Raw genomic sequence first — 25,721 nt, 5'->3', positions numbered from 1 at the left:
TACTAAAGACTTCCGCAAGAAGAAAAGAAGAATGGATGAATGACGAGATACTCAATATGATGGAACAACGGAGATAATTTAAAAACAAAGACAACAATAAATACAGAGTGATAAACCACGAGATCAGGAAGATGATAAAGCAGGCAAAATAAAAATACTTAGAAGAGAAATGCAAAGAGACCGAAGACCTTAAAAATAAATATGATATGTTTAACCTACACAAGAAAGTTAAAGAACTGGCAGGACTAAGAAAACAAAATCCAACTCGTGCAATTCTGGATAGACACGGGACTACTATAACACACACGGACGAGAAAATTCAAAGATGGGCAGAATATATCGACGAATTGTTCGATGATGAAAGAGGAGATCTGGAGCACATAGAACTTACGTCTGAAGAAATAGGTCCATATATTACAAAAGAAGAAATATTACACGCATTAAAAACAATGAAGAGTAGGAAAAGCCCTGGACCTGACATGCTTCCTATAGAAATCCTAAAAATTCTAGATGAGAAGCACATTGATGTTTTAATGACACTCTTGAACCAAATTTATAGTTCAGGCGTATTACCCAAAGAGTGGTTAACGTCGATTTTTATTTGTCTCCCCAAAAAGAAAAACGTAAGAGAATGCAGCGATTACCGTACCATTAGCTTAATGTCTCATGTGCTAAAGTTACTACTAAAAGTCATCCATAACCGAATATATCAGAAACTGGACATACATGTTAATGATACACAATTTGGTTTTCGCAAAGGCCTAGAAATGCGTGAAGCTCTTTTTTCACTTAATATACTGATACAAGGATACCTGAACGTCAATCAAGATATATACGTATGTTTTATTGACTATAATAAAGCATTCGATAAAGTACGACATAAACAATTAATGAATGTCCTGAAATTAAAGAAGATTGACTACAACGACCTCAGGATCATACAAACTACAGGATCATATACTACAAACAGCGAGCAAAAGCACGTGGTAACGAACAGCTGTTAGAAGAAATTATAATAAGATGTGGAGTGAGACAGGGATGCGTATTGTCGCCAATTCTTTTTAATGCCTATTCCGAAGAGATCTTGAAAAACGCTCTTGAGGGTGAAACACCTGGAATAAAGGTAAATGGAGTTCCCATTAACAACATTAGATATGCGGACGACACTGTGATCTTAGCCGAAAATATTGAAGATCTTCAGAGACTGGTGACCAGAAAAGCGGAGTATGGAAAAGAGTATGGTCTAACAATGAATGTCAAGAAGACGAAATTTATGAGAATATCAAAAACTCAAAGCAATAACGAGAATCTTCTAAAAAACGGAAACAACGTCGAACAAGTGGAAAAATATGCATATCTGGGAACAATGATTAACTCCACAATCAGGAGATCAAAATCAGAATAGAAAAGGCTAGAGCAAATTTCAACAAAATGAGAAGAGTGCTATGTACAAGGGATTTAAAATTGTAACTATATATAGGTTGGCGAGGTGCTACGTTTTTTCGACTTTATTTTATGGAATGGAATCTTAGACCTTGAATGCGACATCAATGAAAAAACTGGAATCATTCGAGCTGTGGGTGTATACAAGAATTCTCAAAATATCGTGGACAGAACACATCACAAACAAAGTGGTTCTGAGAAGGATGAATAAAGAAATAGAGTTTTAACTGTAATTAAAACAAGAAAATTGGAATATCTCGGACATATTACACGTGGAGAGAAATACACCTTGCTACAACTGATTATGCAGGGAAAGATCCAAAAAAAGAGAAGCATAGGGAGGCATAGAATGTCATGGCTGCGCAACCTGAGAGAGTGGTACGGATGTACATCAAATGAACTTTTCAGAGCAGCCGTCTCGAATAGCTATGATGATTGCCGACCTCCGCCGCGGAGATGGTACTTGAAAAAGAAGAAGGTGGTTAACAGTCTTAATTAAGTAAGTAGTCAGTGCAATTTTAACTGTCAACGCCTGAGTTCTCAGACCCCACCAGACCAAACAAGAGATACGTTTTTTTTTGTGACTGGTAAGTTTATCTTTTAGGACCTTTGAGTAATTTATTAACTTATTTGGTCTAATATGTATGAATAAATAAAACAAATTATGAAATCTTAGGACCGTATTCACCAACAACGAATACTCGAACAACCGCTATTCGAAGATTAACTTACGCGTAGAATAAATTCTGTCAATTTTGTTTCACCAACTACACATAACCTTATTCGTGTTTTATTCGTCGAATAACTAGTTTTAGATTTATTTGTTGTTGGTGAATATGGCCCTTACTCTTTTACTTTTTATCCAATAATTAATACTGATATAACAAAAATTATATTACAGGTATAAAATGCAAGATTGGAAAAAAGAACAAGCTAGGCTTTAAGCTCTCTTTAAAAAATGTGACTCTGATGCTGATATAATAAGCTCGGGATCTGAAGCTGATGATTCTGAATTTGAAAACGACCTATTAGAAGCCGGAGAAAATTACCTGGATTCTGAACCGGACGAAGTATAAAGCGCACAGACAGATGAACCTAATGGTGATGGATCCAATAAAGAAGATGCGCATTGTTCTTTATATCACCTTGGAAGATACAATCAGACCAAGTGGTACAAAACTCCAATAAGAACTTGTCCTGATGTCAAGACACGTAGACAAAATATTGTAATACATTTGCTATGCGTTCGGCCACAAAATAGGAAGGGCAAGTCACCAATAGAGTACTGGAAGTATTTTATAACTGATAATATGATCAGTGAAATTGTCATTTACACCAACAAGAAGATTCAGAAAAAGTTCTTAGCATACTCGGAAAACAATAAATATAAAGTAAAAGAAACAAATTGTCAAGAATTACGTTCTTTATTTGACCTTCTTTATTTAGTGGGTTTTTATCGTTCTAGTCGACAAAATTTGGACGACCTTTGGTCAACTGATGACACAGGAGTTATGATTTTTAGAAAGGTCATGGCACTATAAAGATTTCGATTTCTTTTAGCCTATCTATGTTTTGATGACCGACAGATTACCAGAAATACAAAGAAGAGAATTTATAACACCTTGGTACGCAGTATAATGACCTATGGAGCAGAGAATTGGGTAATAAATAAACGAAACAGGTCCAAAATCACAGCAACTGAAATGGAGTTCATGAGAAGACGCTGCAGAGTCACAAAAATTGATCGCATTAGAAATGAGGAGATAAAACGAAGAATGGCAGTAGAACAAGACATACTCAGCTACATCGAAGAAAAACGTTTAATTTGGTACGGACATGTGAGAAGAACAGATCATACAAGGTGGATTGCAAAGATTTCGGATTGGAGCCCAATAAGAAGGAGGAAAAGAGGTAGACCCCGAAGATCATGGAGGGATGAAGTGGACGAGGCCATGGAAAGACAAGACCTTAGAGATGAAGAATGGCAGAATAGAAAGGACTGGAGACGTTGGCTGAAAGAAGGAAGACGGCGACAGCTGTAAAAATCCTTATATAGATAGATAGATAGATGTTTTTATGACATCGAAACTCGTGCCGAGCCAAAAAAATCAAGATATGCATGCCCGCCTCGTTTAAAGAGATATTTGATCAGTTTGTATCAAATTCGAAAGTTGCTTTTTTACCAAGTATTTGACCATCGACGAAAAGCTTGAATCTTTTTAGAGAAAATGCTCTTTTCGCCAATATATTCCGAATAAGCCGACCTAGTATAGCCTCATTTTTGCATTGAGTCAGTGCAAACTGAGCCAGTAAGTAAAACTCGTGGTAATATAAGCTTTGATAACTGGTTTATTAGCTACAACCTTATGATACGCCTCTTATCTGGACATCGATTGACTTTCAGACAACTGCTTGAAAAAATAAGTAAGAGTTGCCGCCGCGTCTACTTTTTACAAAAGATCGGAGTGTGCCATCTAGTATGTTTGATTTTCAGAATGATTTATCAGTAGTGAGTTACATGGGTAAAAAAAACAAAAACGTCATTATTTTTTCCACTTTCCACCATGATGAGTCCATTGCTACGAATACAGGAGAACAAAGAAAGTCACCTGTAGTTACTTTTTATAATCTAACAAAGGGAGGTGAAGACATTGCCGATCAACTGTCAGCAACATATGATGTATCCAGAAATTGTCGCAAATATCCACTTACAATTTTTTTCTCCCTCTTAAATACTACCACTATTAACGCTTTCGTGATTTACCGAAATAACACAAACGATCATAAAATGGCAAGGCGTGCTTTTATGAAATTACTTGGGAAGCAGTTAATAGACGACAAGAAATAAGACTAACACAAAAGACTATCTCGTTCACTACGTAAACTTTCCACCAGTAAGAGTGAGCCTGTAGACAGAGAAGAAAAACCTAAGAAACGACGATGCGAAATGTACCCACGAAAATGGGATAAAAAATCGCAATATTTTTGTGTTGAATGTAAAAAAAACAATATGTATTCCGCATTCGGTTATAACATGTAAATATTGCAAAAACGGACAAGCCGCAGATAATGCTACCGATTAATTTGATCTTGTTATTCATTTATTTATTTAGAAATATAACGTTTTCTATAGTGAATTATTTTATTAAAGAAAACAAATATATAATTTTCAATACAATTTTGGAGCTACGGCATTTCCTATACTTGGAATTGGAGAAGTAACAATTTACAGACTTTTTAAACAACGAAACCAAAGGACTTATTACAGAATCACCAAAGATGTCAACATCAAGAGAGCAGCGAGTAGACGATATTGTAAAACAAACAATTTGAAAAAAAGTGCTGTCATTTTATTTTTACAAAACAGAACACGAGACGAGTTGTGGTAAACTTAGTTTGGAAAAACACTACATAAAATATGTTCTATAGCTAAAGAAGAAATAATTTATTGGAGGTACGATATTTAAAGAAACTTTGAAAACTGAGAGGAGAAGAGACTAAAATTTTTAATCTGGATTAATTAAGAACATTTTTTAATAAAAGGTTGGCAAGATAAACAGGTTGCAAATACTCATCAGGTATTTACTGAAGGTTTGTCTACTGATTTGTCGTTTGATTATCACTCATATTGAAGGAGATAAAGGATTTGTGGGTCACTGTGTGTCACAAATTTGTTTCAAACCCTACGAAATATTACCATGAAATAAATTACCTTTCCGAAGATTATAATCTCCCATAAAAACTGTGTTATCGTGAATTTCCGAATTGAGTATAGTTTATCTTTCAAAACATAATCTCGGGTGCAAAAGATGGATTATGTGGATAGATAAATCAATTTGTATCATAAAAAATACTTTAAAAACGATATATTTAAACAAGGTATTACTTCCTTACATATCTATAATAGCCAGGATATTAAATGTGGCCGTTGATTTGAGTAAAAGTTTTTTCGCGATAGAAAAAAGCACTTTCTAAAAGAATCTTCATTTTGATATCTACACTGTCTCATTTTCTTAATAATTTCTGTTACTGACATATTTATCCAGGTACTTTTATAATCGTCTCATTGGTAGACAGAAAGTATAAAAACATAATGTACAATGAGATTAATTACAGCTGTAAAAGCTTGATATACTCGGTTCGCTATTCCCAGTCCGAACTGTCTAGTGAATTTAGTAATTCTTTTTTTGCGAAGTTAGTTACTTTTTGACATACTAAAAGTGGCTGGAAATTACTATACAACCAAGCACACGTACAGTTATATTAAAAAAAAGGGTACAAGTATTAGAAAGAGAAGTTAACGTCATCCTATTTGTGTAAAACCGGCTGGGATTTTTGGAAGTTATCAATGTCACAGGTTATTAAAAATATAAATCATTGGCGTTGAGCATTAATTAGACGAAACCATTTATTCAACAATTATATAAAGAATAATTTTAATGACTGTTACAAATAGAATTTAGTATTTGGTGATAGAACCGTCTGCTTCTATAACTTTATTTAGTCTATTTGGCATACTTTGAATTATATTACATATCATATTTGGATCAAGATCTTCCCAGCACTCGTAAGATTGTATCCCACAATTGATCTGAATTTTGTGGCATAAAATTTCTTTTATATATTTTTTTAACAATTATGCCCCAAATGTTTTCAATTGGATTTATATCTGGACTGTGCGCAGGCCATGGCAATACTTCCAGGTTTTGCGTTTGAAACCAATTCCTTACGGCATGGGCAGTGTGGACTGAACAATTATCTTGTTGATATATAAAAGTATTATTAGGATACAATTGCTCAATAGAAGGGGGCATTACGTGTTCCAAAACGTTAATGTAATTGTCGGCAGTAAATCTTCCCTCTAATCGCCAACAAACACCAGGTCCATGTATACCAATCCAACCCCATAGATTTACAGAAAAACGTCCAGATTTATTATAAGAGTGAATATATCGTTCTTCAAACCTAGTATTGGCTGGATGATAAACACGGATTTGACCGTTATAGGTCGACTGAAAAGTCTTTTCATCAGTAAAAATGACGTTGTTCCAAAATTGTGGGTTGCGGTAAATATAGTTTAGTGAAAATATTACTCTTGCTTGCCGATGTTCAACAGTTACTAATGGTTTATTAGCAGCTGGTCGGTTTTTTAATTCAGATTCATTGATCCTTCTGCTTACAGAGGTTGGGCACCAGGAAATCCCGTATGAATCCTTGAATCCTTCGACGTCGCAAATGGATTATCTCTTAAGAATTGAAATAAAGCAGCATCTTGTTGAGGAGTGGATACTTTGGAACGCCCTGAACCAACTTTTCTTTTTAATGATTGTTGTTGGACCCATCGTTCCTTAATTCTGAAGATTGTTTTCAAATTTCTATTATAGAAATTTGCTAACGCACGAATTGACCATCCTTCTTCCATTTTCGTAATTATTTAAGCCTTTTCAATCTCACTTAAATGACGAGGCATATTAATTTTTTATTGTACGTAACGTTAAACCTTCTATCAAATTAAACGTCCTTGACGTCTATGAGTTGCATTTTTGATCACTTATGACATTTGATAACCTCCAAAAATCCCAGCCGGTTTTACACAAATAGGATGGCGTTAACTTCTCTTTCTAATACTTGTATCTTTTTTTTGAATATAACTGTACCCATAGCTAATATTCATAGTAAACAAACTAAATAGTAAATAAAATAGAACTTTGTGAATTACCGATAATCAATATTTATTTATCTCCACCATATAATACATAGTTATGTTAAATTAAAACAACTAAAATATATTTTTTAAATATATATACTACCCAAAATTTGATGGGTTTAGTATACACTTCCACTATTTAGAATAAGTTTTCTTTTTTTAAAGAAAGAAGTCTGCAATAGTAGGCTACTTGAGCTATTAATACTGAGAAGTAGGAATTGTTGTGTTGTAGATTTCCGACAATGAATCTGTCAAAATATGCCCGAGCTAAGTGAATGGAGTATATAATGTATACTGTATATGATCCATTTAGATCATACACATTCAGGATTAAAAAAATAGATGACAACTTATGCATAGAATCCGGGGTTGCAAGTAATGCGGAACAATTCATATTACACTACATGGCTTGCGCAAACGAACAGCATCAATTACGGAACTTGGTTGGCGAACAAAAAGTTTTTTTAAACTATAAAAATATACATAGACGTGATATTCAACTACGAACAATAGTAATAATAATAGATTATGCCTCTGGCGATGTTAAGATTTCCTTTAACGAAAACTCGATGAGTATGGATTATCTGAAACTGGTGTGTTTAGCACGCAGAAGTGGGATCATTTTTGCTTCTTTACGTTGAAACTCAAAATTCATATACACAAATAATTTTGGACTATGTCAGACTAAGCCGAAGTTCTTATCTTCGATACGAATATGTCTCCAGTGCTAATAAAGAACTCTTATGAGATTTTTACTGCGACTGGTGAGCTCCAGTATCTTGAGATGTAACAACATCGTACCTAGGAAATACATGGCACAGAGAGAAAGTGTTGCGTACTCTCGTATCTTACAGTATTTCGCCTTAACTCGTGGAAACACCGATGGAAAAGAGGGCTCAGAAATAAGTCACTCCTTTAAAAAGATAAATATGTAAAAGAGACGAGCAGAGAGATAACCACAGTCGCGGACTATATCCCTACCCCAATTAAGTCCTAATGACCCCAATCGGCTAACTTTTATCATAGTATAGTCAGGCAGCTTTCGCAGAACCTATTGTTGCTATAGGTGGATTTGAAGTCACCTTATTGCAAGAAGCTTATATGTTCCAGCGACAAATAAAATGTTTATCGAATGATGGCGGAGAACTTATGTACAGCAGGTCAGCCTAAGTCCAGAGGACTTGCATAACAGTTAACGGAAGATTACAGTTAACAGTTCAATAAGCTAATTGCTTCCAGGGAGAAAAAAAAGAAGGATCTTTGAGTCAAGCACTAGCAAGGTCATGTCATGCATGAGGATTTATATCACATATAGGAAAAGCATAAAACTTTATTAAATAATTCATTTTATAAATAATTCATACGGGAAAATGTTTTAATATATTTGTCCAGATATTTTCCTAAATTACTATTACTACAACTATTAACCATTATCCTAATACCCACAAAATAATCCGCAGGTATTGATAGGATTGGTAAGTAGAGTTTTCCAAGAGTGTTGCAAAGCGAATTACATGGCCATCGCGGAAACGAGTAAGAGAAAAAGACTTGTTGAAAACTGGGAGTGCAGCATTAGATCATATTGTTTTTAATTAGTTTTGTAGAGTGCGTTCTAAAAACATTCCCATTTCTGATACAAATATTCAAGAAAAGACATTCAATTTTGCAAAGGAACTATGTTTTGAAGGAGTCTCGTGGATGGCTGGAGAAGAAAGTTTTTTTTATGCATGTGTATGACTCGAGTAAAGTAAAATTGCATTTTAAATCCTTACAGAATATGTAAACGTAAAATAAAAGAAATTCAGCTGCGCAAAACAATGTATTATGAGAGAGCTACTAATAGATATAATCTTTTCTAGATTCAAACTATTTAAGCAAACATGTTAACGTATCGATTATAAAAGGTATTTATAATGAATCTATTATACACAAATAACATCATCCACAAATTATGCGGAACATCCTGGGGAGTAAACGCCACTACCCTCAGAACATCAGCTCCAAGTCTGGTCTACTTAGTTGCCGTGTAACAAAGATCGACACCAAACTCAATGAAACCATGAGGATTATGATCGGATGTAATAAAAGTACCTCTACGCTATGGCTCCCTGCTTTGAGTCATATTACACCTCCAGACATCAGTAGATAAGAGTTTTCTTTCCCTCAGCTACAGATACATATATTTCTCAGATATCGACTTAAGCGGCTTGAATCTAGATCGCCCCTACTCCTTACAGCAGGACAACTACGTGAAGAAGATTAAGTGAGTCTACACATAATCATCGTACATCGAGTTCTGGCAGAGTACTTCATTTAAAGCGAAGGCATGACGTATGGGGTACACACCACTCGTCATTATGAAGACAATGCAAAATAAGTAAATGGAAGGAACGCATCTTACGGTACTCCAAAATAAAAAGAAAAAGATACAAGGTGAATTTACGCAGGGTATTCACATAAAGTAGTAGTCCTCTCACGATAATACAGTATGTGCGGGTAGGTGGTGTGGGGCATCTGGGGAATATTGAAGTGGGTAAGATTCGTCTCTGGCTACCACAAATACCAACCCTCCTCATCACAAGTCTTGAATATCCGAATATTCCTTACGGACATACGTGCCTCTCGGATACGGATTAAACTGCTGTATGTATATAAGAGCAGAAACGGTAATTTACCATTCAATGGACCTAGGTGTTGTACAAGCTTTGAAAAAGATAGATATATTGAGCACAAAATTGACACGAGGAAGTCAAATGTGCAATTAAAAATATTAAAATAACAAAACTAGAGGACCTGATGACATTCCAATTTAGTTAATAAAACTAGTAAATAATGAGTCGATTGTCGTATTCTTAGACCTTTTAAATGCAATATATATGACTGGAATATAACCAAGAGATAAATAGGCTTGTATTTAGATTTATAGCAATCCTAAAAAAAGATAATACAAAGCACTGCAGCAAACATCGTACTGTAGTAATAATGTGTAATATAATGAAAATAATTTACAATGGGATCTATAGAAGATTGGAGGGCGAAATATGTAATACGTAAATGGGATTTAAATAACGATTTAACACTAGGAAGGCCCTGTTTGGATTAAATGTTATTGTACAATGATGCCTTGATATGATTTAAAGAGTATATGCCTGTTTCATAGATTTCAAAAAGGCTACCAATAAAGTAAAACACCACAAAATGTTACAAATCCTAAAGCTCAAGATGTAGACAGGAGAAACATAAGAATAATCCCAAATCTATATTGGAATCAGACAGCAAGGGTTATAATCGAAAATGGAGTAAAGATAGAAAGAAATACAAATTTGTCAGGCCTGCATATCGTCTCGTATATTATTTAATCTGTACAGCAAGTACATTTGTAAAGAAGCTTTGATGATACCTCAGAAGGAATAATAATGAATGGTTAATCCTAAACAATATTTATGTGTTGAAAACTATAAAAAGAAGAAAACTCAGTATTTGGGACTTATTACGTGGGAAGTATAAATACTCACTGCTGGGAACTATACAGAACAGGCAGGCAAGAGCAAAAATCCAAAGCAAGACAAAATACACAAAAGGAAGAATACGTCGAAAAAAATCCTGGTTGAGGAACTTCTGTAAAGGTGTAGCTGTGTTTAAGTGAATTTTTAGAAGAACAGTTAATAAAGTTAGACTAGACAATATCAGATTCCATCTCCAATAGGAGTGGCCACACCTATTTTGAATATGCAAACTAAGTAAAGACTCAAAAAGATAACTCTAGAAAAGCTAGCAAAATGAGAATTATCAAAAGAGAAAAAGGCATTACAAGACTTAATAGACATATAAATGAAGATCTAGGACGAGAATCGAATATCTGCGATTAATGCAAAAATAAAAAACACATAACAAAATAATAATAATAGTCTCCCGTTTTATACCGCTGTCGCGGCTTTGGGAGTATAGCAGGGTAGTCTGCTATATCTAGGGCCTACGGTATACAAGGAAGGTAACATGGCCAGTGCTACGCTTCAACCGTCTATTATTACCCCTGGTTTTACCCAAGGTACTCATTTTTATTCAGGCTGAGTCGACCTGGGGCCTATAGACATTTTTAAAATGTCTAGATGTTCTTGCCGGCGGTGGGATTCGAACCCCGGACCACCGGCTTACGAGGCAAACATCCTACCGCTTGCGCTACGCAGGCCCTACATAACAAAATAAACAAATACTAAATTAATACTGAAAGAAGAACTATAAGATGCCCCATATTTCATGGAACAAAATTTGATGCCAAAAAGTATTCTTAGTACTTTAGTATTTTTTTTAGATCAACCAAATATACCACAAAACAAAATACCAAAACACCAGAATACACCACAAAGATAAAAGTCGAAAGTCTACAGGATAACTTCACAAGATACCTATTACACAAAAGAATAACCGAAAAAAGCAGAAAGACATATATCACAGAAAGTGGTGGGTCGAAGAAAGCTGGGCAAAAATTAAGTCTAATATCTTAACCTCGGCCAAGGAAGTTCTTGGTGAGAGGAAATATAAATAAAAATAAATTAATCCCAAAGCGAAAAACTTCATGGTTTCGTACAGAAGAGAAGAAAAAATGCAAAGAAAAGAAAAAAAGTTTACCTGAAATACATGTCCACCAAAACACAAGAGGCATACCATAATTACAACACAATAAGAAACAAAACACATGCACTTGTAAGAAAAATAAAAACTGATTACTTGGAACGCTGTTCGAAAGAAATAGAACATGAATTTTATGGTCTGCAAAATGAAAAATGGCGAAGTTTAAAGAACGGAGGTAAAGGTACTAATAGAACCAAAACACATAGAAAAGGATACATGGATTGATTACTACCTACAAAAACTCTATGCAGAGGAAAAACAAACGACGCTAGAACCGGAAACACCAGAAATTACCATAAATGAAGAACGTAATGTAAATATACAGTAAAATACTTGAAAAGCTGAAGAATAGAAAAGCAGTAGGTAAAGATGTGATACCAAACGAATTACTGAAATATTGTGAAGCAGTAATGACAGAACAATTAACAACTTCATTCATAAAATTATAAAACACAATAAAATACCGGAAGAATGGACAACAAGCAAACTAATTCTAGTATTCAGAAAAGGAGATAAAAATCAGCCAGAAAACTACAAAGATATAAACTTAAATACTACATTAAAACTTACAACTAAAATTTTACTAAAACCAATGAATTAGAGGTCGTTTAGCAGATAAACAATAAAGTTTTTCGTATTGGAAGATCGTGTACAGATGCAATATTCGTCATAAAGAAAATTACTGAGAAATCACTAGAGTATAATAGACCAGCATTTCTGTGTCTAATTGACTTAAAAAAAGCATTTGACAGAGTAAGGCTCAAAGATGGAGTAATCCATCTTCTGTATAATAGAAAAGTTCCCCTAATTGTTATAAAAACTATTGAAAACATCTACCAAAACAACAAAATGGAAATCAGAATAGGTCGACAGCTTACAGAACCAGAAATAGGTAGCGGAATAAGACAGGGGGACGCATGCTGTTCAATTTAATTATGTATGAAATCATTAAAAGCGATAACAAAGGAAGAGGATACAGAATGGGGAACAAAGAAGTCACAATACTCTGTTAAGCAGACGACGCGATATTGATAGCCCAAGATGAAGATAGTCTGCAAAGACTGGTCAACAGATTTAACATAAGAGCAAAAGAATTTCATTTGACAATCTCATCTCAGAAAATTAAAACAATAGTAATCAGCAAAGAACCAACCAATTGTAAAGTAGAAATTGATGGCATCAGTATTGAATAAGTAATGGAAATAAAATACCTTGGAATTACACTGTCCAGCGACACCTGGACAATGGAGACCTGAACAAAGAAGTGAGAGATCAAGTACAAAAAGCAAATAGACTGTATAGACAATAGACACATTAACACTAAGATGAAGTCAAGAATTTATAAAGCCACTGTATGACCAATAATGACATATGCCTCAGAAACAAGACTCGACACAGCCACAACACAAAGACTACTGGAAACGGCAGAGATGAGTGTATTGAGAAGAATTACAGGAAATAAGCTGAGAGATAGAAAGATAAGTGAGGACATTAGAAGAAAATGTAACGTACAGTGTGTAAACGAATGCGAATGGACACTAAATAGAAAAAACAATGGAATAACCACATAAGCACAATGGAGGAGACCGTGTCTTCAAAATAGCAAGAGATAAGTCACCAATCAGCAGAAGAAGTATCGGTCGACCGAGCAAAAGATGGAGTGACAACCTTCCAAAGAGTTATTAATATGCCAATGAACAAGCAGAATTGCACAAACGCAGCTTAATATACCTAAAAATTACTTAAAAATTTAAAAAAGGCACGTAAAATAGAAATAGGAATACGTAAAAGTAAAAAAACTCCGCCAAATTAATATTTACCGGCGTGTTCAAAACTATTGAAAACTGTTAGAAAAATCTATAGTGATGGTAATATAGAAAAGAATAGAGAAATTTCTTGTGCAATAATGATAACGCAAATACAGAAAATACCTTCATTATTCATCGATTATACTGTTACAGAAGTTTACAAGCAAAATTGTGTGAAAAATAATGTACCTATATGTTTACAGTAACATTTGAAAAACTTTACGAAGAGATCTTTGGTACGTTTATTACCATTACAAATAAGACAAAATCGATATTTTTAGGCGTGTGTAGCTTTATGAAAACTATCCAAATCTGAACTAAACTGAACACGTTTTGGACATCCAAAAAATGTGTTGTGTTTTGAAATCGCATGGAGGACATAATATAGTTGAATACTAATAAAATTCCATATATGTTAAGGATATTCTGATAAAAAGTTATAATTCCAAATTTAGAATATTCATTTCAAACTTAATACTATTAGTAGTATAATTACTATGTGCTATAGTATATCAGAAAAATAAAAGAAAAATTTACCAAAGACGATGGTGGAACCAATTCTTTGTAAGCAATGTGTAAACTGAGTAAAATCTTAGAACCTTAGCGTCGGTTCTCATTCAGTAACTTTTCTTATGTTTACATTTTAGAAACTACAGCAAATATTTACTTTGATGTTTTAGATTGTATTAAATGTTATATATTATAGTTTTTATTAAAATTTGTGTTTAAAAAAGTTCTCGTTGGGAATAAAAAAAATGCAAAACTTACTTATCAGTCATACCTTCCCCGCACTTAAATCCTGATTATGTACCTTCACACGCGTTGAACTCGAAATACGTAATGATATTAATAACACATATATGTCTCACCTGAGATATCACAGCGGCGCCATCTTGCTAAACAAACACTAAGATGGATGCCATGATTACGTGAATAATCGACGATCATATAATATAAATGCATTTTTTAGGTTATTGCTCAGTTTTCTGAAGGAGATTCCTTATTAAATATTATTAATTTTATCTATTGTGTCCTTAACCTTTTGTAGTAGGTAGAGATACTATATCAGGCATAATAAAATTTATCTTGTCAACATTATAATCACAACCCCAAAGACAAACTGTTTTTTATCAGTTCAGATATTAGAGATGCAAATGATTATGAGATTATATAATGCAGATACATTGCGTGGTAGAGATAACTCGATAAATTCCTAGATTACTTACATCTGATTTGTTGTAGATGTTAAAAATAAAAGAAAGTATACAAACGTCATAGCTTAACAAAAACAAATTTTAACTTCCCAAATAAAATCCTAAGCAAACAGCACGGCGATCAGTCAGTACTCATTACAGAATCACAGCAGGTAGGTACTCAAAGAGATTGAACAATTTGGTCTCTTTCTTCCTCTAGGATTCGATAAACAAAAGTATTGAGCATTTTCTTAAATCTTTTACTTTATTGTTTGTTGGTTTTTCATAAACTTTTGCTAAATATACACCTTTTTTAAAAGATCTCATATGTGATATGTTTTTTTTTCTTTTAGGATTTGGTCAACTTTGGACATGTAATTAATATTAACAGGAATTTAGGAATTTAGGAATTATCAAGAGTTCATCAGTGCTGCTTTATATTAACATACAAGAAAAAAAGCACAGTTTTTCGAATGGGAAAAATAAAGGCGAACATACAAAGGTAATATTCCATTCGTCTGATTAACCGTTTTATTGGACACGTAAGCCCAAGAAACTCAAAGCCTCCTACTCCGAACATTAGCCAATCCGAGAAAAAGCCCTGAAATATCTTCAGTCAAATATAAATCTAGTCATTCTTCCCGCCGATAAAGTCATTTCCACCGTCATCCTAAACACCGATTCTAATCTAATAAGTTCAGAAGTACATCGACCAAGCGAAACGAAGAAAGGCTTCTGGTCCTGACGAAATACCTGCAGAACTGTTACAACCATTAGACGGTGAGAGTATTGCAATTATCATTTCCTTCTTTAACAAGATATACAGCAGCGGGTAATTACCAGGCAACTGGTTAGAATCAATATTTAAAACTATTCCCAAGAAAAGAAATGCCAGACAGTGTAGCGACTATCGGCTTATCAGTTTAATGAGTCATACGCTCAAATTTTTTATGAAAATAATGCATTGTCGCATATATAAACACTTTGTGAGGGGATAACTGGTGATGAGCAGTTTGGTTTCCAAAACGGTATGGATAGTCAAGCGGCTCATTTTTGCATGCGAATACTTTTACAAAAAAGCATTGAGTTGAGAAAAAATATTTACGTATGTTTTATAGACCTCAAAAAAGTCTTTGATAGAGTACCACATACACTACTATTTCAAAGCTTGGACTCAGTTGGTCTCGACCAGATTGCTGAAAAATCTTTATTACAATTAGACCGCTTGTATTAAGGTGGATCAAGAGGTTTGAGCTAAAATTTCTATTAAGCGTGATGTCAGACAGGGATGTGTTATGGCACTGATGTTGTTTAATGCCTACACTTAACCAGTTTTTGAGATCAGACGATCAGACGTTTTGAAGACGAATTAGATAACAAAATCCTGAAAAGGGTGGAACACTTTAGATATCTGGGTAGTTGGATTGACTGCAGGGTTGAACGTGACGAGGAAATTTCGACCAGAATTTGTACAAAAAAGCTTCATTAACTAGCGTTCTGTATTGTGCAGTAGAAGTCTGTCATTGACCACACGTCTAAGAGTATTGAAGTACTACGTCAGGTCCGCTTTGTTTTATGGATGTGAAACCTGGACAACAAAAATAAAAAATCTTAATAAATATTTAGCGTTCAAGTTGTGTCTTTGCCGTCGCATGCTCAGCATCCCGTGAACAACTCACATATCTATCGAACGTAACGTATGCTAGAGACCATGTACACAAAGAGAGAATTTATCAACATCATCAAAATGAGAAAGGTCCAATACTTCGGTCATATAATAAGAGGTCCTTACTATCGCTTACTATCGATTCGTATTCATAAACCGTCATCAGACCAATAATGACATATGCAGTAGAAACACGACCTGACACATAGAGGACAAAAAGGATGTTAGAAACAGCAGAGATGAAAACACTTGATGGTAAAATACTATGGGAAAAAGCTAGTACTGACATACGATGTAGATGCAAGGTGGAGAATATCAAGGACTGGGTAAGAAATAGAAAAGTACAATCTAACGATCATATAAGCTAAATGACAACAAATAGAGTAGTAAAAATGAGACGGTTCCCCAATAGGAAGACGATCAGTAGGAAGACCACGAAAACGATGGAACAACAGCTTACTGGGAGCACATTGAAAAAAGACAGTTATATCTACATAAAAAGAGAAAGAAGAAGGAGAAGAAGAAGGTAATACGACGATAGACAACGCTTGAAAACAGGCACGGCACACAAATTAGAAAAAGCCAATTGTCTGTCATTTACCTCTTTTCCATAATTCTATTAATCAAACCTCTCAGACAGTTTGTTCCTGTCTTTATTAAAGCTATCATTTATTCTTCATCATTTATTATTTAGGTGTTCTCGTTTGTTACTGTCTACGTGAATACAACAGGTTTTCTGTCAAATTCTTCGTTTAATAAATTGTCATTGTATACAATTGTCAAAGTATTTTTCCAACGCTTTTTGGCATTCTTTTCGTAAATTTTTATTATGTTTGTCACGGGCATATATGATCTGATTAGAATCTTCTGCTTTCTTTACTCTATATTTGGCTATTTTATATACCTTCCTTCTTTCCTTATATCAAGTTGATCAAGTACAGTATAGATATAAATCAAGTATAGATTTTTATACACGTCTGCATTTTTGCTTTTGATACTGCTGCTTTCGCTTCCTTTAGCGACCTTAAAGTTTTGAAGAAAGGAAATTCACTTCCTTTTTTGGATGTGATAATCACAAAAGAGAACACAGTATATGCAACCAAAGTTTACATAAATCCAACCCACACCAACAGATATTTAAACTATCACTCAAATCACAACAGTAAACACCAAAAAGGGAATTATCAAATCATTATATGATAGAGCTCAAAACACTTGCTCTAATGAAAATGCATTTTAGAAAGTTTATTTCTTTTGTCATTTATAAACAAGGATTTTCACAAAACCAAAGAAAAGAAACAATAACAAAACACTACAAGTAATCCAAAAATACTCACAAAAAAGGATAAGATGACAACAATACCATATGTAAAGGGCTTATATCAAAAATTAAAAAATATAGGAAATAAGTACAACATCACAACAACATTTAAAACAGCCAACACACTGAGATCTATCGTGTTCAAAACCAAAACCACAGTATATTGCTTAAAAAGAATTTTTAAGCAATATACTGTGCCAAAACTAACAACATACAAGAGAGACCAAATCTATAAAACCTGTTATACTGAAAACGATACAGTCTTATTCTAGTTGTCAATGTATCACCATTGTCTAATTTTGTTCTGATTATTTTCAAAGTGTTATCTATTTGCACATTTTTTGTAAATAGAAAATTTATATTAAATTTTATTGAAATATTGTTTGGATTAAATTCAGTATTCGATAATTTATTTTATAAATGTTGTGTGTTCATTATAAATGTGTCATTATTATTTGCAAATGGTTGTATAATATTTAATAAAATTTGTTATATTTTACTACAAGAAAAAACCATGATACTACAAGAAGGTTTAAGTGATGTATTTTTATCTATTAATTATTTAATGACGAATGAAACTCAAAATATATATGTAAGAATGTGGAGCGAAAAAAGTAAAATTTAGAAAAATTTTTAGGGAATCACAACATGAATTTTTGAAGATATTAATGTAGCTAGTTATTTTATCTACAGGTGTTCAATGCAAATAGGTTAAAATGACAATAGCTTATAATCTTAAACATATTAAATTAGCAAACAGTTATCTCTGACATCGTAAGTTGTTGAAATCAATCCAAATTGATTCGGCACGGAAAATATTGGCAAACTAACATCGTGGATATGATGATGCCGGCAGTCAGATTAAATACAGTATTAACAATTAAGTTCAATTCAAATTTCAATAATACAGAAGTGTTATCATTAATACCTCTTAAAATTATCTTGTTTAAATAATAGAAATAATTAAAAATTATTTTGAATAGTAGGTATTTAAAAAATACTTCATATTGTATTATACAGGGTGGTCAACTTTTGTGAAAGTTATAGGAAATAGTTTTGTGTCTGTTATAGGAAATACAAAAAAAAATATCTAGAATAATAAGACGTAGCTGTACGATTTCCATTTTAAAATTAGTTAAATTAGTTGGTCTTCAATAACACTTAATATGATTTTTTAAATATTTTGACCTGTACTTTATTTTAAATTTAAAATCCAATTTACTTCCTCGTTACAAGAACACAAAGTTGTTTTGTGTTATACAGAGTATTTAAAAAGTTATATCCACATTCAAAGAAAATCGTAAAAAGTACGCCCTATATAATTGGAAAGGAGTACAAAAGCAACGACTTGTTGTAGCCATATTTTTTAACTGATTGTTAAAATTTGATGAAATACTCTTAAAATCTAATACAGGGTAAATCAAAACAAAAGTTCATTATTTGCTCAATATTTTTTAATATATCACCCTGTATTTTATATCACCATCAAAAACTGGTACAAAATGACCCAGCTAGAAAAATGTTCCTTGATAGACCCATTGGTCAGAGAAGAAGAAGAAGACCCTGATCCTGAAGAACCTAGATAACATCAATGAAGACATATGGGAATATGGGAATACGTGCTTGGCGGAGAAAGGCGATGGTGAGGGACGACTGGAAAAAAATTCTTGAGGAGGATAGGACCCACACAGGGTTATAAAGTCAGAATGATGACTATGAAGATGATCATAAACTTAAGTCAATGTAATTTAATTTGTCGTAAATATTTCCCATGCCTACACTTAATAGTTTTGGAGATATTTTAAATTATAATAAAAAAAGGGGTATTTCATGAATTAAATTTATTATTTTTATTAACTTTACTATGTACAAATATCTTAAATCAACAATTGTCAAATAACTGTCAAAGTGTGGATACGTAGATGTTTGAGATAATTCCACAGTTCAAACAGTGTAGAAATTTTTAAAATCTATCTATTGATTGTGGAACCAATAAAGATGAAAATCACTCATGCTAAAATTCAGTCATCAGTTGCATTCATTGCAAGAGTTATAAACAATTTTCGGTTTCAAAAAATTGTCCTCACTAAAACCAACAAAAAATTAAAAATATTATGATCAAAAATAATTTTTTTATAGGGACCAAGGAAATTAATGAAAACTTATATTCAGAGCCTCTAGGTCAAAATAAGTTTTAAATTTTATCCAACTACGATCTACCATAACAATTTTCCTAATATTACACAAAATAAAATGTTCCTAACATCTGCACAATCTACTTCTAATGCAGCGACTGATTTTACTTAAATTTTTTGCCAAAACTTAAACAATTACTCAGTTCCAACAAAAAGAGGAAAGTCAACTTTTCTTCTACTGTATTTTCTAAGTCTGTTCAGCCACCTCCCATGTTTCAGATTTGGAACATCTTTTAAACTCTATCTGCTAATCCACCCCATTCCACTTCTCACAGTGGAGAAAAGGAAAACCAAGATATTGCTCGAGCTATGACTAACTTTGTAATTAGTTTTTTAAAAAATGTACGTACATTGGACGATTTGAAATCTTTAGATAAGAAAATAATAAATTATGAAATTATGTACTTCTGTATTGGAGGGTACAAAATGTTAAATAATTTTCTGTCTTAAATAAATTTAAAATCATCATGCAATGAAATTGTAGATCTGCTGTCTTTAACAAAAACAGTTTAACACATTTTTAAATGAAAATGATATTGATGTTGCCTTGTTGAGTAAGACATGGTTTAAACCCGATAAACAATATATTTTATAAGGGTTATAAGACTGTTCGTCACGACCTATATGACGTTTACGCGGGAGTGGCTATACTTATAAAATCCATTCATCGTTTTGAAGAAATTTGTATTACACAAAATTTTAACGATGATATCCTTGTTTGTGGAATCATTTTAATATATTATAACTCTGATATTAATTTTGCTTCAATTAAGAGACCTGCAGATACTCGACTTCCACAGAGTGGTGTAAAATATTGGAACAATTTAATTTTCCTTGCATTATAGTTGGTGAAATGAATGTGCATAACAGCTTGTGAGGTTTAAAAATGATGGCATTGGGCATCTAATTATTAATGCCATACTCTCGATTTAGTTGTTCTTAACAATGGCAAACTAACCTGTCTGGCCCGAACATTTGTGAGTCAATCTAGTGTTGATATTACGTTTTGCTCTCCTGATTTAGCAAAAGAAATTACTTGGTACGTCTTAGATGGCACATTGGGATCGAATAATTATGTAGTTCAAACGAATCTTTCTTCTATTAATTTTCGCAATGAATGCATTTTTCTAAAGTCCAAATGGAATAAAATCGTAGACTAATTTTCGAAACCAAATTCAGAGTTTCGCTTTAATCTGTGCCTTCTAAGAATTGCAAGGAAAACAGACGTGGATAAAGATGTTATAAGAGACATGGGGAATCTAAAAATTGCATTCCACAACATATCTCCTCAACTAAGCAAAATTCTTAGCGAATTGGTTTCTAGTACTCGTACAGAGTATATTAAAATAAAAAGGAAAAGACAGTTAAGATTTGATTTCACGTACAGGGCGTTTGCGCATCCGCTTATACGTATTTCGGCCTAAAGGCCTCATCAGAACGGCTTTCGCAATCGCTCTGAACGTGAAATAAATCTTTTCTGTCTTAGGAAGCAACTCTTACATGGCTTCGTATAGACGCAATGTAGCGACATCTGATAATAAAATCGTAGACTAATTTTCGAAACCAAATTCAGAATTTCGCTTTAATCTGTGCCTTCTAAGAATTGCAAGGCAAAACAGACGTTGATAAAGATGTTATAAGAGACATGGGGAATCTAAAAATTGCATGAGGAGATATGTTGTGGAATGTCCATAATAAAAGATCTTCGAAATAAAACTAACACAACCCAAACATTTTCTCTTCCAAACCTGAAAATCTAAATAAATACTTCGTTAATGTGAGTAAAAATATAACATCCATTATTTTGCCACAAGAAGATTCCTATCTCCCCAACTTAAAAAAGATCTTGAATTCATTCTTTATAAGACCAGTTGATAAATCTGAACTGATCCAAACAATCAGTAGTATCAAAAGCAAATCTCTGTCTAGTACTGTACAGTACTGTAATAAAAATTTTCTTAAATCTCCCAAAAAATGTGTTGGAAGTCCTGGCCTCACTAATAAACGATTCCTTTGAAAAGGTATATTTCCAGAGTGCCTAATGACAGCCATTATTATTCCTCTTCATAAGGGTGGTGAAAAATCTAATGTCTGCAACTACAGACCTATTGCCTTACTTCCGGACCTATCCAAAATTATTGAGAGACTTATAAAAGCCCGACTTATGTCCTTTCTCGTTTAAAACAACATTTTATCACAAAGTCAGTTCGGCTTTTTATCTAATAAATGTACCAGCAATGCTATGTTTTCTCTACTACATGAGCTTTATCAAGCACTAAACAATAATCTTTATACTGCCACCTGTTATGTATGACTATGACAAAGCTTTTGATTCAAATCTTACTTGAGGAATAGGAAATAACTAGTTAGAGCAAATGATATACTGACTCTAGTCACAAAAGCATTGTATTTGCAGTACCATAAGGTTCAGTACTGGGTCCTCTACTTTTCCTTATCTTTATAAATGACATCATTAACTTAAAATTCGATTGAAAAATTTTTCTTTTTGCTGATAATACTTGGAGGAACTGTAATATTTCAACTCTTCATGCAATTATAAGTTCTGATCTACTTAAAATAAAAACCTGGTCCGACTCTAATTTACCCTTTTTTAACGTGGATAAAACAGTAGCATTATCCTATAAAGGAGCTCTTCAACCCTTGGTTTTTAGTAACAGCCAGATCAGTATCGTTGATTCTGTAAAATTTCTTCTTGGTATTTTTATAGACAGCAACCTTAAATGGTCCCTTCATATCGATTTGTTAAGTAATAAACTAGCCTCAGCCTACTCTGCAATAAGATTTGTTTCGAAGGAAATCAATTCAGCATCTTCCAAATTACCAATTTTTCTTTGTTCGACTCTGATCTTCGATATGGCCTTCCATTTTGGGATTCTTGTACAGCTGCCCAATCTGATGTTATTTTTAAATTACAAAAAAGAGCAGTACGATATCTTTTTGGCCTCGGCAGAATAACACATTGCAGAAGCTACTTCAAAAATCACGGGATTTTAACTCTTCCCTCTTTATATATTCTAGAAACTGTTTCCTTAATTCGTAAACACCTACATGTTTTTCCAGCAAGACCTAATCATGACTACTCCACCAGAAATTCAAGCTTTGATATATATTTACCGATCCCGTCCACTGAGTTAGTAAAGAATCTATATCATATTCGGCAAAAAATTATACAACCATCTCCCTTTGCAACTTAAATCTACAACTTCTTTTCTTAAGTTCCGTAAAAATTGACAAAAGCCTATCTATCTGAAAGACCATATTATTCAGTGGCAGAGTTTCTTAACGAATAACTAAGAAATTACAGTACGTTTAGGTATACAAGCAACTAAATTTTTATATATATTTGCGGATCACATGCAGCACACTTAAATATATTCGTAAACTAGTTCGTAAGGTTTTATTCTGCAATTATTATTATCTTTTATTTTGTGATTCTGTGATATTGACGATTTATGTAATTCTAGTAAATTTTAATTGTTATTGTTATTTTTTTTTTAATTTTTGTGAGGTTTGTCCATAAAATTGTTCAATTTTCAGTGACAATAAAGCTTATTTCTATTCTATTCTATTCAAGTATTTCAATTTTAAATAAGCTAAAAGTCAGCAAACAGCTATCCAGCAAAGTCCATCTCCAAGAATTTAAATACTTTGGACATTATGAGAGCAGACACAGAAAACATGGAAAGGCTTATTATCCGAGGAAAGATAGAAGGCCGAAGATCGCGAGGAAGACCCCAATAAGATAGATCGATCCAATTACAGAAATATGCAAAAGTCCTATGCATGAGTTAAAAGAAATGACCAGAGACAGAGATCTCTGGAAACGGACAATACACTACATCACGATGACTACTACACTCCCTCTGGGGGGTCAGGATTGAAAATGGAGATGTTACAGCAATAGTACAGTACAGGTTCAGGAAGAATGAAATTTTTAGTATCTTTTATGCAGAACTTTGGTTTAGTTGTCAAAAACTGAGTAAACATCTCCAAAGAAGTTTTGATGGACTAATTGATAATGCATGCCTGTCAAATCAAAAACAAAAAAATTTATATTGTTGATGAAAGTTGTTAACATTACTTAAAGTATTGTTACATTGCGTTGTGAAGATATAAATGATTTATAAGATTCTCGTACGTAGTATCTACAAAGTTTGTTATAATGGTATGTTACATTATTGAGGGAGATACCCATATAAAAATTATATTTTATCACTTTATCTACAACGATTTCAGTCGTTCGATTATATTTTTATATCTGTTATTGGTGTGTTAACATTTATCAGTCTCGATTGAAATTTTGAAAGATACGTTACTTTCGTGGTTGAATGCCTTTTTGGTTTAGTTAAATATATTTCAAGTTCGTAATACCTTCTGTTCAAAAAAACAAAGAGAAAAATGTGCTATACAGTTAACATATAAAGATAAATTCAATGTGCAATAATAAAAAAGTTAATAAAGGGATAGGGTGTGGCAAGGTGATATTAATCAATAAATCGGTTAGGAAATGTCATGAAGATGAGGACGTGGACTCCATTTTGAAATCAAGTTTAAAACCAATGAACGGTTGCTTTTTGTGTCAAAATATTAAACTATGTTAAAGACCTTTGATACATTTGAAATGCAATGAATAATCTAAATAGGTAATATATTTTTAAATTTAATTTATCACTGAATTTGTTATTCACTCTAGCGTTTAAGCTGCTTCTATGTTCTTGAAGACCTATGAAAACTGTAATGTAAATGTAAAGATTGAACATTTATTACTTAAAACGGAAACTAAATCCTTCTGGTGATAATCTTTTTTAATATATAATTTTATCTATTTTGAGTAATCTTTTTCGAAGAGATATGTAATCGGTACAAAAGTGATACAGGTGTCATCATCTGATAAAATTTGAAAAACATGGCCGAAATATTCTGAAGATACGATTCGAATTTCCAAATAAATAGAAGCGTTAGAAATACTTACCCAAATTTTTGTTTTGAGAAACTTCTGCACCAAAAATTTCAACTGCAGTCAATCGATTTCGGAATTGAAATGAAAATTATGGCGAATGTACGGATATGTGTCGCCCCCTACCAGATACCACTTGAAATTTGTATTATTTTGTTTAAGGTAACCAACAAATAATTTTATTTATAGTCATGATCCAAATAAATTTTAATAATTACATACTTTTAATAGGTTTTTATTCACTTTTTCGTTTCGTCCTATTCGTGAACTGCCCAAAAGCCAATATCGTAAATCGTGGCTAATCTCAATATAAACTGATTACAGTTTTTCTCTGTTCTTTATTAATAGTTTTGATATCATCGAAATCTATTTGGCATTGGCATTTGTTTCTTTAGAGCACTAAACCTTTAAAATTAATCATTTTTTCTTCCTACCAATTCATTACCAAACTCACACAATCAGCATACATCAGATACGATGGCCACTTTTTCGTCGAATCAGCAGTTCTCCAGGAAGAAGTGTCAAGCCCTCTTTTATTCTCAATGTTTCTGTCTGACATAGAGTACATATTACTTGCCTATAGATAAAAATACTGAACTACAGAAAAGAATAGTTTTGTTAACTTAAATAAACTAGAAGTAAACACACAGAAAACTAAAATTGTGCATTTTTCCAAGCAGGAACACAAGTATATAAGGAAGTAATATACAAACAGCCTTAAGTCACACAAAAATCAAAGTTAAGTTAGATGTGCCAATGCATTGTTCTATTATAGCCA

At 33.0% G+C, this 25,721-nt stretch overlaps 1 protein-coding gene across 5 annotated transcripts in view; it reads right to left on the bottom strand.

Moving 5' to 3' along the window:
• LOC140435026 (uncharacterized) overlaps positions 1-25,242 on the bottom strand; it is a 99,600-nt gene extending 74,358 nt beyond the window's left edge. Inside the window, exon 1 of one of the 5 annotated variants that reach the window (XM_072523693.1) lies at positions 24,959-25,242. Coding sequence is in view for 3 of the 5 variants with exons in the window: in XM_072523695.1 (XP_072379796.1) it covers positions 14,359-14,369 (11 nt within the window). In the remaining 2 variants the exon portion in view is untranslated. Of the gene's footprint in view, positions 1-14,358; positions 14,651-24,958 lie in introns of those variants that run through there. The other 4 variants (XM_072523695.1, XM_072523692.1, XM_072523694.1 and 1 more) reach the window with 4 other exon arrangements.
• Positions 25,243-25,721: the final 479 nt, after the last annotated feature.

Source organism: Diabrotica undecimpunctata, chromosome 2, assembly GCF_040954645.1.
Source record: "Diabrotica undecimpunctata isolate CICGRU chromosome 2, icDiaUnde3, whole genome shotgun sequence".
Taxonomy (NCBI): domain Eukaryota; kingdom Metazoa; phylum Arthropoda; class Insecta; order Coleoptera; family Chrysomelidae; genus Diabrotica; species Diabrotica undecimpunctata.
The sequence above is the reverse complement of the archived record's forward strand: the minus strand, read 5'-3'. Positions and strand labels throughout refer to the sequence as shown.